The sequence below is a fragment of the Astyanax mexicanus genome, chromosome 19 (genome assembly GCF_023375975.1).
Source record: "Astyanax mexicanus isolate ESR-SI-001 chromosome 19, AstMex3_surface, whole genome shotgun sequence".
Lineage (NCBI taxonomy): Eukaryota > Metazoa > Chordata > Actinopteri > Characiformes > Acestrorhamphidae > Astyanax > Astyanax mexicanus.
This window is the reverse complement of record NC_064426.1, coordinates 43492155-43506179: the sequence shown is the minus strand read 5'-3', so window position 1 is coordinate 43506179 and position 14025 is coordinate 43492155. Positions and strand designations below refer to the sequence as shown.

Sequence of the window (14025 nt, the reverse complement as noted above, 5' to 3'; positions counted from 1 at the left end):
GATTTGGTGTTTGAATTAGAAGAAGAAGAAGAAGAAGAAGAAGAAGAAGAAGACAAAGAAGACAAAGAGGAAGAACAAGAAGAATAACATGAAGAAGAATAACAAGAAGAAGAGGAAGAATAACAAGAAGAAGAGGAAGAAGAAAAAGAAGAAGAAGAAGAACAACAACAACAACAACAGCAGGAAGAAGAAGAACAAGCCAAAGAATAAGAAGAAGAAGAAGAAGAAGAACAAGACTAAGAAGAATAACAAGAAGAAGAAGAACAAGACTAAGAAGAATAACAAGAAGAAGACAAAAAAGAAGAAAACTAACAAAAAGATGAAGAAGAATAACAAGAAGAAGATGAAGAATAACAAGAAGACGAAGAAGAAGAACAAGAAGAAAAAGAACAAGAAGACTAAGACAAATAAAAAGAAGACGAAAAACCCAAAAAAGAGAGAAAAAATAACAAAAAGAAGAAGAGATCATGTGTGTTTCTGATCTCCTCTGAATGTGATGATGGTGCGGTTTGAGTGATGGGATTACGATGCTCCTCCAGATGCACTGCATCCCGTTCAGACCTGTTCACACCTATGATCAATCACATCACCCAGGATATTTCTATAGTACAGTGAATGAATTAATAATAATAAAAGACCCGGTAAGGATCAGCAGGGGGAGCCGGAACACCCCAGAACATCTCGGTGTCTGGCTCCAGCCCCAACAGGAGCTAAAGCTCATGACTAAGCCCTTAATCACAGACCACAGTCAGCGAGGCTGAGCCTGGAGTCTGGAGAGAACACAAACACACAGTTCCTGATACGGCTGAGTCACCGACACCAGCCCTGCCTTCCTATAACCGGCCGGCAGGAACGTGTCTGACAACATGCACCTGCCCTCAGCACGGTCTTCTCTTTTCTTTTCTTTTCTTACTTTTCAGGTCTCGGATGAAGGACACAGGCTTGATGGCGTTGCCTGTGTTGGCGAAGGCTTGGATGATGTGGTTCTGCATTATACAGATCATACAGAATCCTGACTGGTGACCTAGAAGAGAAAGAGCACAGCAATTATTATTAATAGTCATAAAATATGTAGGAAGTCACATTTATCAATTTCTTAGATCAATTAAAAAAATAATTCTGGATATGTCTCTAAATCTATGCCCTAAAAGGGAAATGGTTGGAGGGCAAATATCTTCTTTAAATGAGAACTCCTGTGTGAAATTTACTTTTGGTGTAGTAAAACATGATAAAGAATACTAAGTGCAGTTTTTCAAACAGGCTAGAATGGGTTTTAATGGGGCATATTTCCCCCTGTAAAAACATACTTTAAGATGGCGCCATGTAGGTTACGCTACAGTGGCATTTAATAAACTTCTTGTGCAGTTTTAAAGTTCTTAATGCCTCGTTTTAAATGGCAAAAAAATAGCCCTGTTAAAATCCATTATAGCATGTTTGTTGTAAAATCCATTGTAGCATGACAAACTGCACAAAATTGCTGGATCTCAGAAAGCTGCAGGAGAGCGGAGGTGGGCTATTCAACACAGGTTAGTACTCTTTAACGTGTTTTAATACAGCAAAAGTCAATTTTACACCAGACTTCTCCATTAAGACCGATTTATACTTCTGTATCGCGTTGTCTACAGCTTAGCCTGTGCGAACTACATTTATACATATTTTGCACGTATCTGCCTTATATATGTGTCTGAATTAGGGGTGGGCGGTATGGCTCTAAAATAATATCACAATATTTCAGGGTATTTTTGTGATAACGATATACTTGGCGATATAGGAAAACAGAAAAATAATTAATTAATTTCAGGAATATAGTATAATAGTATAACAGTAGAATCATAATGTGGCTAAATAAATAATATAGCATAAAATAATATAATGCAGCAAAATTATTGCAGAATATTTAGTGCATGCATATAAACTGCAAACTAAAACAGTTATACAATAAATACACCTAAAGCTTCACAGTAAATAATAGACTACTTTTAAGACAGAACAGCCCTGTTATCACGATATGGATTTTTAATATCATGATATTTCTGTGTCACGATATATTGTATACGATATAATATTGCCCAACCCTAGTCTGAATGAAGGCAGACAGCATTAAATCATCATTTTCCTCTCACTGAGTGAATTTTCAGTTATAGCTGAAGCTTCTGATGTGATGAGATGTAATGGATTTACCCAAACATTCGATTATTTTTTTAAACCAAAACAAGTCAAAAATCGGAAACACATTTTTCAAAATTCCACAACTTTTCCAAAACTTTGATGTCTTCAGATGAGGATGCAGGGTCTGAAGAGGAGATATATAAAATTATTATTCTTATTAAAAATCTTTTTTTTTTTAACCAATTTAGTGATCTTAATTTAGTAAGCAAATACATATTTAATACAAAAAATTACATTTAATATTTTTTTTCCGTTCCGTTGAAGCAATACATTTTTTTGTGCCTTTTTTCTTGTCGGATGCTGGACCACGATACGCACATGCATTGAGATTGACACGCCCACAAGCGATAAACACGGGGTGACACAAGCGACTCATCACGTTCCAGTGTGAACGCAGGTTAAGAGTACCTTCAGTATCTGGATTTGCCTGTATATGGAGACAGCACTGACATGCTGCTACACGACTCTTTATACAGACGAGACGCTGATAAAAACTCAGGAGTTTATGTAACTCCGTTATCAGCACTGCGGTGGTGTACTCACAGGCACGGCTATGCTCCTTGGACAGCAGGTAGTTGGCCAGCGGCGGCGTGTAGGTGAGACACTGCACAGTGGAGTTGAGGAAGCAGGTGTTGCCCAGGTTGTGGAGGCCGGCTCCGACCCGGTACACCCGCTCCCACTTCATGGAGAGCTTGTTCCCTGGAAAGAGCAGCTTCTGCGGCGCAGGGATGCCATCGCCCTGCCCCCCGCTAAGGCCTTCCGACACTGCGGGAACATACAAATGGGTTTTTAATATGTATTTGTTATATATTTCTGCATATCAGGCCTGCAGCGTATTCCAAACAGTTTCTGATTAAATTATTCTGATTAAATAAAAGGTGCAAGCACAATACAACTTTTATGCAATCAATATAAACACAAATTTAATTTAGCTTTTTTTTTTTTAACTTACAGCAGCTTTTACATTGAAGAGCAAAAATAACATCCTCACATTTCAGTGAAGGAATAGTGCAAAATATAAAAAAAATACACTGCCTTATAAAATGCTACGTTCACACAGCAGGCAAAAGTGGCCCAAATCTGACCTTTTAATCGATTCAAACAGCAAAAAAAACATTAAATCTGATATTTTTTATTCTATTCTGATTTGGGTCACTTCAACATGTGGTACTTTTATGTAAAAAAACACAAGGAGAAGAAAAAGAAAAAAAAAAGACAGTGAGTGCAGCATAAAGTGAGTGTGTGTAGACAGGAAAACGGATAACAGTGGTGAGTAAGGGCTTCAGTACTTCAGAAATATTTGGACTGATGTTTTCCTTTTAATAATGCTAAAATGCTCATTTTGCAGCCACACGTGTTTCTAATGAATTGGCAAACTGTGGCTATAGATAGAGGCTGCAGAATCAATAAAGAATCAAAAATTAATAAAATAAAACTGACCATGGAAAATAACGTGTCCTTTTTAGAGACTTTGGAGACCTTAACTAAACTCTTAAATTCTGAATTTCTTGAGATTCTAGCTGATGTATTGTTTGATTGTTTGTTTGCATTTTGTGCCATATCAGCAACATATTGGCTATTTTATGGCATCGATAATGTTCGTGATTTGAGCATCACAGACTTCAGAAATCATTTCTTTCATCAGTATTTTTGCTGCTGCAACTTTTCAAAGAGTTCTTTCATATTTGTAACCCTTTAAAAGTTATTTCTGGTGGTTAAAAGTGCAGGGCAGTCTACTAAGATGTTAGATGTGTTGTTTGAGAGTATCACAGAACTAGCAGGCTGGAGCCTGTTCACCAACCAGGAGGTGGCGGTGGGTAAGAGCAGTATGTCCAGTTTGGCGATTCTGGCTGAAGAATTAAAGTGAAACTTAATGTGAAGCACTGCTGTGTTCTTTACGTTCTTTAAATTGCTGTGTGAACATGGGCTTGTCTTTCTGTCAGAAACCTGTAAAGAAATCTTGTCAGCTTCTATATGCAAGGAGCTACATTTCATCTCCATTCCCTGGTTTTGAAATAAATTTTAAAACAATAACTCAAATTAACCAAATAATCTGTAAAAAAATCGCAGAGTTAATGTTGTATTTTTATGACCTTACCCTGCCTTTTGATGGGAGCAGGCTCCGTCGGTCTCTGGGCCGACACCCCGTCGTTCTTGGGGTTCAGGATCACATACTTGGTCTTGAGAGTCTCGAGCTGGTAGCCGAAGCCTTTGCTGGCCGGCTCAAACTCGATCTTCTGCAACAGGACCTTCTTGGCGGAGGAGGCCAGCAGCTTGTTCAGGTCGCCTTCATCGCCCGAGTCTTTTCGCCCTGGCTTCAGGGCCTCCTTTAGCTTGTCCACGATGGGCATTGTGCATCACTGGAAGCAAACAAATTAGAGAATTGGTGAATTTGGTAAAAATACACATGAGATCAGATATAGACAGAGAGGCAGACAGAGGAAGGGAGTATTGATAGGCATAGAAAGTGTATAAAAACTAGGGCTGCAACAATGTCGATTATTTAAATTTGTCGACTACAAATTTAATTGTCGAATAATCGTTAATTTGTAAGAATCCTGCTTTATACAAAGTGCTGGAAACAGAAGTGCAATGTGAGATGGATAAATGGATAAATGGCTCACTCACACAGTTTACACTCAACTTAATATGTGTCTCCAAAAGTTCCCAAACACGACAGATTACATATTTACTCACTAAATATCAGTACTTTCCACGTTTAAACAACATCCATACATTTAAATGCCTTTTAAATCTCATGTTCTGCTGTTTTTATTGTTTTTAGAGATAAAGGACATGGCAGAAATAATCGCTGACTAATCGACTAATCGAAAAAAAATAATAATCCAGATTAGTCGACTACCAAAATAATCATTAGTTGCAGCCCTCAAAAAAAAATGTTTTGGTATAATACTGCAGTGTACGGCGCAATCAGTCAATTAACTATCTACAGAGCAAAAGTGCAATATGCTAATGTCTCAGTTTATAAATATTAGTTATAAGTAAGTGAAGTGGTATTTTAATCTAAATGTGCTTTGTAATGAAATGTACGACTGGGTCAGTGTTCTTTAAAAGCATTAAGGACACTAAGGAAAAAAATTAAAAGAGCACTTCAGTTTCTGAATCAGTTTCTCTGATTTTGCTATTTAGGTTTATGTTTGAATAAAACACACATTGTTGTTTTATTCTATAAACTACAGACAACAGGTCATATTTCATAATTATAAATATTATAAATATTTGGTGTAATAACCCTGGTTTTAAATCACAGTTTTTTTCATGCATCTTGGCATCATGTTCTCCTCCACCAGTCTTACAGACTGCTTTTGGATAACTTTATGCTGCTTTACACCTGGTGCAAAAAATCAAGCAGTTCAGCTTCAGGTTTGATAGGTTCTTCTTGATTATATTCCAGAGGTTTTCAATTTGGTAAAATCAAAGAAACTCACCATTTTTAAGTGTTCTCTCAGAAAAGAGTGAATTCTGTGAGAATAAAAATACGCTATCTGATTAAGACTAATAACCTTGCTGCACTTAATGACTGGTTCCAGTAAAGAGGAAATGGGCCCATTTTGAAGGAATGGAACATACGGGACACACAAGTGAACCACAAACTGAATGGAGTTCATTTTGCTGTTTTCACCATTTTCACAAATCTGGACAGGAGTAATGAGATGGGCTGACGTAAGTGAAACGCCTGAGAGCTAAACGCACTGGGCGAGACTTTCAGCCTTGGCAGCGGTCCTAATAATTACATAACGAGGCAGCGATCGTTCACCTGTGTGTCTATAGTTAGGTACACAAGGCCTGATCCAACTGATTCTTATCCTGATCATCACGTACGCACAGCTGATCAAAAAGTTAAAAATAAGAAAACAACCAAACAGCAGAACTAAAGACAAACACGCTGATTAAACCCCTCTCTATCTATCTATTAAACAGCACAAATACAAACACACAATCAATAAAAGCTAAGGGAGTGAAGGAAAGCCAAGAAAAGCCTAGAAAAGCCCATCTGTGGGAAAACACAGGTTCCTGCTGTCGTTTCAGAGAGAGACGCTCATCAGACGGGTCATTTCCTGTGCTGGGTAGTCAGCAGGCATCTGTCTGGTGTTCTGCCTTTATGGGAAGCTATGACTACAGCTACTGGTGGGCGATTCTGCCTAACAATTACCCTAAAATCAGATACAGACACAAACTTTTCTTTTAAAAGTTTTTTTACACTACAGACCAGACCAGAGTCTGCAGCAAAGTTCAATTGTTGGTTTTATCGTAAATTAGGGATTTTCTGATCTCACTTTTTCCCCCCGGAGTCATTGCATTGTGGGAAATATCATAACATTTGTCTCTTAAGATTTAAAAAAAATATTTTTTACTTGTTATTGAAACAGCAATATCAAAAGTTACCATTTTAAGCACACAATAAAAAAACTAACTATCTCTGTGGAAACCATGACGCGCCCAAAGTGTAATTACGGTGAGCGGCAGTGGACAAATAGCTATTTTATTAAAGGCAAGGAGACGTCCAGGGTTAATAATATAATCTGTTCATCTGTTATGGAACCTTTTCCACTTGAACAAGGCTTTATAAACCCGGCTGATGTTCTGCTGTTCAGCTCTTCTGTAACCGTGGCTCAAGAGCGTTTCTACAGTAAACATCATTACAAAGCATTTTATACTACATTATCGTCACTCCACCACCATAAGAGCACACTGGAGACAGAAGTCCTCTCGGGGACAGCAGGACGAGCTGTAATGTGCTAGAAAGCACAGAAAGCATCCTTACTCATCAGCTGTGATGCTGACGCACACCGGGAGCCCAGCAGCCGGGAGCTGCACATGCATCCAAGCCCACAAGGGCAGCCTAACCTTCACGTGCTGTTTCTGATGCGCTTTATCGCAACGCGGCCGAGCGCCGCTGTATGACGGCACCGTGTGTCCGGCCGAAGAGGCTCTGGACGATCAGTGCTGCGTTTCTCTGCGTGTTCGCTGGCGTTCGTCTGAAAGGACAGGCCAGCTTTCCCCTGCAATAACTGGCCCATGACAAAGACGGAATATTACAGCAGCGTGGAAGTCACACACTCAAGGACTCGTGCTGTGATGTAAGAGCTGACCTTCCACTGCTATACACGCTTTCACACCGACGGGATATTCAGAGCCTTCAGAAACACGTTACACTGATTTACTGAGATTTATACAATAAAAAAGAATTTACAAACCACAGCCGGGCAATATTATATATGTACACACACACACACATTATATATACAGCTCTGGAATAAAAATGAAGAAATCACTTCAGTTTCTGAATCAGTTTCTCTGATTTTGCTATTTATAGGTTTATGTTTGAGTAGAATGAACATTGTTGTTTTATTCTATAAACTACAGACAACATTTCTCCCAAATTCCAAATAAAAATATTCTCATTTAGAACATTTATTTACAGAAAATGAGAAATGTCTGAAATAACAAAAAAAAAATGCAGAGCTTTCAGACCTCAAATAATGCAAAGAAAACAAGTTCATATTCATAAAGTTTTAAGAGTTCAGAAATAATCAATATTTGGTGGAATAACCCTGGTGAATTTTAATCACGGTTTTCATGCATCTTGGCATCATGTTCTCCTCCACCAGTCTTACACACTGCTTTTGCATAACTTGATGCTGCTTTACTCCTGGTGCAAAGATTCAAGCAGTTCAGTTTGGTTTGATGGCTTGTAATAATCCATCTTCCTCTTGATTATATTACAGAGGTTTTCAATTTGTTGAAATCAAAGGAACTTATTTTTTTCCAGAGCTGTATAAAGCATTTCACCGTCCCAAACAAAATGATGCAATGCAGTTTACTGATCCAATACAATACTTTCTTACATACATAGTTAATGTGAATGATATAGTTATAATGAGAATAATATTCATTCAAATAATTAATTGTTTGGACAATACGTAGTTCAAATAAATGTAGTTATATTATTCTTGTCTATTGTATTTTCTGTATTTATTTTAGTGTTATAGTTCTACGTTGCACTTTTGTTAAACTCTTGCACTTTGTTTGTCTATGTTGCACCATGGTTCCGGAGGAAAGTAATTTCTTAACACTGTGTACCTGTACTCAGATGTAATGACAATAAAAGCCTCTTGACTTGACTATTGTAACAGGGCTAAAGTCAAAAAACAATCAGTGACAACATAATATATCTGTAATAACAGGGTAAGGTCCTACACCCTACAGTACATCTCAAAGGAACATCACAAAATATACTAAACAAACCAATTCCAAAGTAGTTTCTGCAGAATAAATAATGAATAATTAACCTAGGTTTCATCTGTCCCAGGCTTTCTTAGTAGGCCTGTCAAAATAATTTCAATGTCGATTTATCGTATAATAAATGAACATGACCTTAATAATGTTTGATAAACGTGATATTGTCTATTGTGTTTATTAATATGCTTGTTCACACATGTGACAGTGAACAGTATTTTAGCCAGTGATGCTTCAATAACTGTGACTCTATAATATACACACAGTGTGGACTAGAGCAGGTGAAGAAATAAGTATATGATTCCCTAACTATTTATAATAAATTATTATTTTAATTTTTGCTGTCTTTGAAAAGTGTATAACTACTTTTTTATGCTATTCTGTTATCATTATGTGAGTGGGATTTGATAGTCTTAAAATGACGAAAATATTGTGTATCGCAATAATTTCTGGGACAATATATAGTCCACAAAAAATATTATCGTGACAGGTCTATTACTGAGATTGGTAGGCATACTATGCTGACGACTAGGCTGACATGTCTCTCCAAACCATCACTGATTGTGGAAACTTCACACTAGGCCTCGAGCAGCTCTGTTCCCTTGGTTTCCAAATGAAATGTAAAATTTACTGATGATCAGAGATGGTTTGGGGAAACATGTCATCTGCTGGTGTTGATCCACTGTGTTTTCTTATCAAGTCCAAAGTCAGTGTAGTGTTTTCCCACAAAAACTTTTATGGATTTGTGGATTTTATTTTCCAGCAGGACTTGTTACATTGCCCACACTGCCAAGTACCTTTTCAGAGACACTGATTTGTGGGTTTGCATTGGCTTTTATCAACAATAAAAGAGATAAACAGCTAAAATAGATCACTCTGTGTTTAATACATCTATATAATATGTGAGGTTCACATTTTGAACTGAATTACTGAAATAAAGTAACTTTTCAATGATATTCAATTTGTTTTTTAGATGCACTAGTATATTGTATTTCAATACTACTTAAGTTTATACACACACACGTCACATTTACCTGCTGTGTAAACGTAGCTGAAGAAACTTTAATTTTACTAAAATTGTAAACCGATTTGATGGGTTTATTTTAAACCGGTTTAAAAGACTGACTTGTTCAGGAATCAAACAGCGCTGCAAAAGTAGCCACGTGCCGAAACCACGTAAAAAGTGAGCTGCCAAACAGAAATGACAGAAATGTACAGAAATTAAACTTAAAATGTTTCAGGTTTTAACAGATTACAGCACAAATCTGAGACTATTTTAGAAAATGACTAACACAGCCTAAACAGTACTTCTATTAACAAGATACATAATATTAAATGTTAAATTTAGGCAAGATGCAGACAATAATGTGAAAAGAATATACAATATAGACCAGGAATCCTGTCAGACATAGGCAACTAGCTCAGCTATTTTAAGGCTAAAAACCCAATATGACTAGTTGGCAACAGTGCTAACGTAAGCATGTTTTCTAATGCTATACTAATGCATTTTGCCTAAACCTGTGGGAAACATTAGCAACCTAGCTAGGTAACCTAGGTTGCTATAACACTATATTAAAACAGCAAAGAAATATTAAAAGATTAACTTTAAACTCGATAATTAAATAATAATGTCACAGATTAGGGTCGAACACGCGAAGAATCCTGTCAGAAAAAATGATCGTTAGCAACAGTGCTAACGCAGGCATGTTTTCTACCTTAGCTAGTCTATATTACATTATATCAACAAGCGACACAATATTAAATAGTTTAGAATAAGTTTTACGCTGTATAAATATATAATATAAAAAATGGAGCCTTACGGACCAGAAATCCTGTCAGGAAAAGGACCATTTAAAAGCTAAAAAGCCAAAATGACTAGTTAGCAACAGTGCTAGCTCAGCTTAACGCAGGCATGTTTTCTACCAGAGCTCGTGCACTAGGAAAGCTAGCAAGCAATGCTAAGCTAACGTTTTCGTTTTCTGGTGCCTACGTTTAAACCTGTGGGAATTATTAGCAAGCTAACTAAGCTAGCTAGCTCACTTGTAGCAAACTATATGACAGACCAACGAGCTACGCAATATTAAAAGATTATATTTAAGATAAATTTAATAAACAGACAATAATGTCACAAATTGGGGTCGAACATGCCAATAATCCTGTCAGAAAAATTATAGTTAGCAACAGTGCTAACGCATGCATGTTTTCTACCATAGCTCGTGAACTGGCTAACCTACCAAGCTAACTATCCTGACAGAAAAAAATATATTAAATAAACATTAATTTTCCTTTTCTAATGCATTAAAACAATATTTTTATCCAGCTTCAGGACTGATTTAGTTGTGCACACCAATCATACGTTGATACAACGTTATGTCTGTTTTATATTGAACTTTACTTAGCTACATAACTAACTTACAACGTGTAACATAGGTTGTTATATCGTGTAAATCGCAGTCTAAATAGACATTTAAACAATAATAATTATTATAATTAATTATATAATATTAACTTTCTCTAATAATTATATAATAATTTATTATAATAATTATAATAATTATTACTATTAAAAAAATAATAAAAAAAATATTATTTGAGAAGAGCACTAATATAAGCTTTTATCTAAAAGCATTAATGTGAGAGTAGTTAGAGTAAGAGCTAGAGTAAGAAAAGTCACAGCCATTTAAAACCTTTAAATGAACGTAGATTCAATGCATCTTATGTATGAATTTTTACACGAACCCATGCATTATTTTAGGCAATGGTTTATAAAGGTTGTTTAGATGTTGTTTTCCCATCAACTCTAAAAAAGGTAGGTAATGCAACGTTATTTAAATATTAAATGTTAATGTTTTATTTGCTCGCAGGGTGGTTCCACTGACAAACAACTACTAATCCTAATTTTAGCTAGCAGCATTAAGAACAAAGTGACAGTATATGTATCTAGAACAGGTAGAATTTGTCCAAAAAGTCAATATATGTATATGTATTTAGGAACACATTTAGCTGTAGCAAGCCACCTAACTAAACCCCACGCTGGCTACTCGTCCACACAGGTGAGGCCAAACATCAGCATCATACTCAACCACATGGCAGCGACTAGTCTGGATCAACCAACCTAGCTAACCTAACACATACACCAAAGCATAACATATATAAACTGATTATTCGTCCATATATAGGTTAATATGACCATATTTATATTTCCCTACGACACTAAAAGATACGGTGGTACAGGTATAATTATAGGTATAGATATTTAGCTAAAACACAGCGCTGCCTGGCCTAGCTGCTGCTTCCACAACTACTACTGCCTTACAGTGTACGAACACGGTGTTATGTCAATATGTGCTACCCCGCCAAAAACTGCTACCATAGTGTATTATTGAAATGTATCTAATATAGCTACTAAAATACGACAAGAATATTACACCATATTAAAACAACATGCTGTTTTCAAATATTTAAGTAGGATATGTGGATAGTTAAAAAGAATCTGAATTAAAGTAAAAGTTAAAACATTACTTTAGTTAGAGGTAGAGGTGATAATACAATACACATATATTAAACTGTTCAAGCAAATAATGACACTGGAGTTTTTTAAACTCTCTATAGCATGATTTTCATATTTGTTGAGAAAAATAATAAAATAATAATAATAACGATAATAATAATGATAATAATATTAATAATAATAATAATAATAATATTAATATTAATAACAATTAGAAGAAGAAGAAATACCACTGCTTGTCATGTTAACCTTGTTATGTAACTGCATATTTATGTTGCCCTGAGGCAAAACAAACGAATACATAAACAAATAAATAAACGCATAAACAAAAGATACGGTTTTAGTAAGACAATGAAAACAAAATAGCCAAAATATTAATAATTAAAAAAATAATACACATTGAAATGACAATGCAATAATATATATACATAAAGCAGCACCATGATATTTAGGTTTAATGAACCCAATGAAAATTATAGCTAAATCATTTATCATGGAGAAAACATTTTTTCTTCACAAAAATAAACACACCAGCGCATGCGCAGTGTAGGTAGGGAGCACATTTTGACGGGTAGCGCAATTTGACGCAACACCCCGGATCCGCAGCTGCGCCGTGTGCAGTACTGCACCACCACCACCACCCCGCCGCGGGAACGGGGGTTTCTTTATACCGATAAACCGAGCACGACACGAGCCGTTCACTGGAGATAACGTTGTGTAGATGTTTTAGTATGGGTTAAAAACACCGTACTGTACATACCCATCCGCGGAGCAGCCGGAATCGTTCAGTCTGCGGTACTATAAAGACCATCGGCGGCTCTGAAGTCCTTCATTTTGTTGCGCTCTCTCCCCCATGCTGCATTATCTGAGGGCGGGGCCTCCAATGATGAACGGAACACACCAGCCAATCAGCTGCGGGGAAAAGTCTGACGCGGCGCTTCATTCATATTTCTGTTGACCAATCAGAGGACGAGACTCAGCCAGCGACTGCTCTGATCACGTTTTCTTGTTTACTATGCTATAGGACATAATGTCCAAAAAAATAAAATTTAAACACTATAGTTCACTATATATATACAGCTCTGAAAAAATAAGAGAGCACTTAAAAATGATGATTTTCTCTGATTTTACCAAATTGAAAACATCTAGAGTAAAGGCATAAGGTTATCCAAAATCAGTGTGTAAGACTGGTGGAGGAGTTACGGTGGCCGAGAAAGCCCAGCGCAGTGCAAATTGAAAAGCGCTGCAAAAGCACAAAACACATCCATCAAAATTACAACACAGGCGCAGCAAATAGAAAAACGCGCTGCAAAAAGAAAAACGCGCTGCAAATAGAACCACAACACAACGGAAGTGGGTCACAACACAACGGAATTTTCCCGGGGGACCTTAAAAGATGCTGTACCAGCTGTATACAAAGGACAATAAGTGGCAAACAAGCTTCTGAAAAGTAAGTTATGTTTATTAAAAGTTCTGCTTCACAAAACGCCTTGTTTGCCACTTTTTGTCCTTTGTACACATAGTGAAGTCCGAGATGTTACTGAAGACGCAGCTTAGCTGGTACAGTATCTTTTAAGGTCCCCCGGGAAAATTCCGTTGTGTTGTGACTCACTTCCGTTGTGTTGTGGTTCTATTTGCAGCGCGTTTTTCTATTTGCAGCGCCTGTGTTGTAATTTTGATGGATGTGTTTTGTGCTTTTGCAGCGCTTTTCAATTTGCACTGCGCTGGGCTTTCTTGGCCACCGTACTACAAGATGCATGGAAAAAACTGTGATTAAAAAACAGGGTTATTCCACCAAATATTGATTATTTCTGAACTCTTAAAACTTTATGAATATGAACTTGTTTTCTTTGCATTATTTGAGGTCTGAAAGCTCTGCATCTTTTTTGTTCTTTCAGCCATTTCTCATTTTCTGTAAATAAATGCTCTAAATGAGAATATTTTTATTTGGAATTTGGGAGAAATGTTGTCTGTAGTTTATAGAATAAAACAACAATGTTCATTTTACTCAAACATAAACCTATAAATAGTAAAATCAGAGACACTGATTCAGAAACTGAAGTGATCTCTTCATTTCATCAACT

General features: G+C 36.5%; 1 protein-coding gene across 2 annotated transcripts in view; it reads right to left on the bottom strand.

Moving 5' to 3' along the window:
* usp36 (ubiquitin specific peptidase 36) overlaps positions 1-12854 on the bottom strand; it is a 46591-nt gene extending 33737 nt beyond the window's left edge. Inside the window, exons 1-4 of one of the 2 annotated variants that reach the window (XM_049468119.1) lie at positions 12702-12854; positions 4268-4529; positions 2713-2934; positions 914-1024 (exon numbers count right to left, since the gene is read on the bottom strand). In XM_049468119.1, coding sequence (XP_049324076.1) covers positions 914-1024; positions 2713-2934; positions 4268-4520 — 586 coding nt within the window. In that variant the 5' untranslated portion in view covers positions 4521-4529; positions 12702-12854. Of the gene's footprint in view, positions 1-913; positions 1025-2712; positions 2935-4267; positions 4530-10254; positions 10364-12701 lie in introns of those variants that run through there. The other variant, XM_049468120.1, reaches the window with a different exon arrangement.
* Between the last annotated feature and the right edge of the window lie 1171 nt (positions 12855-14025).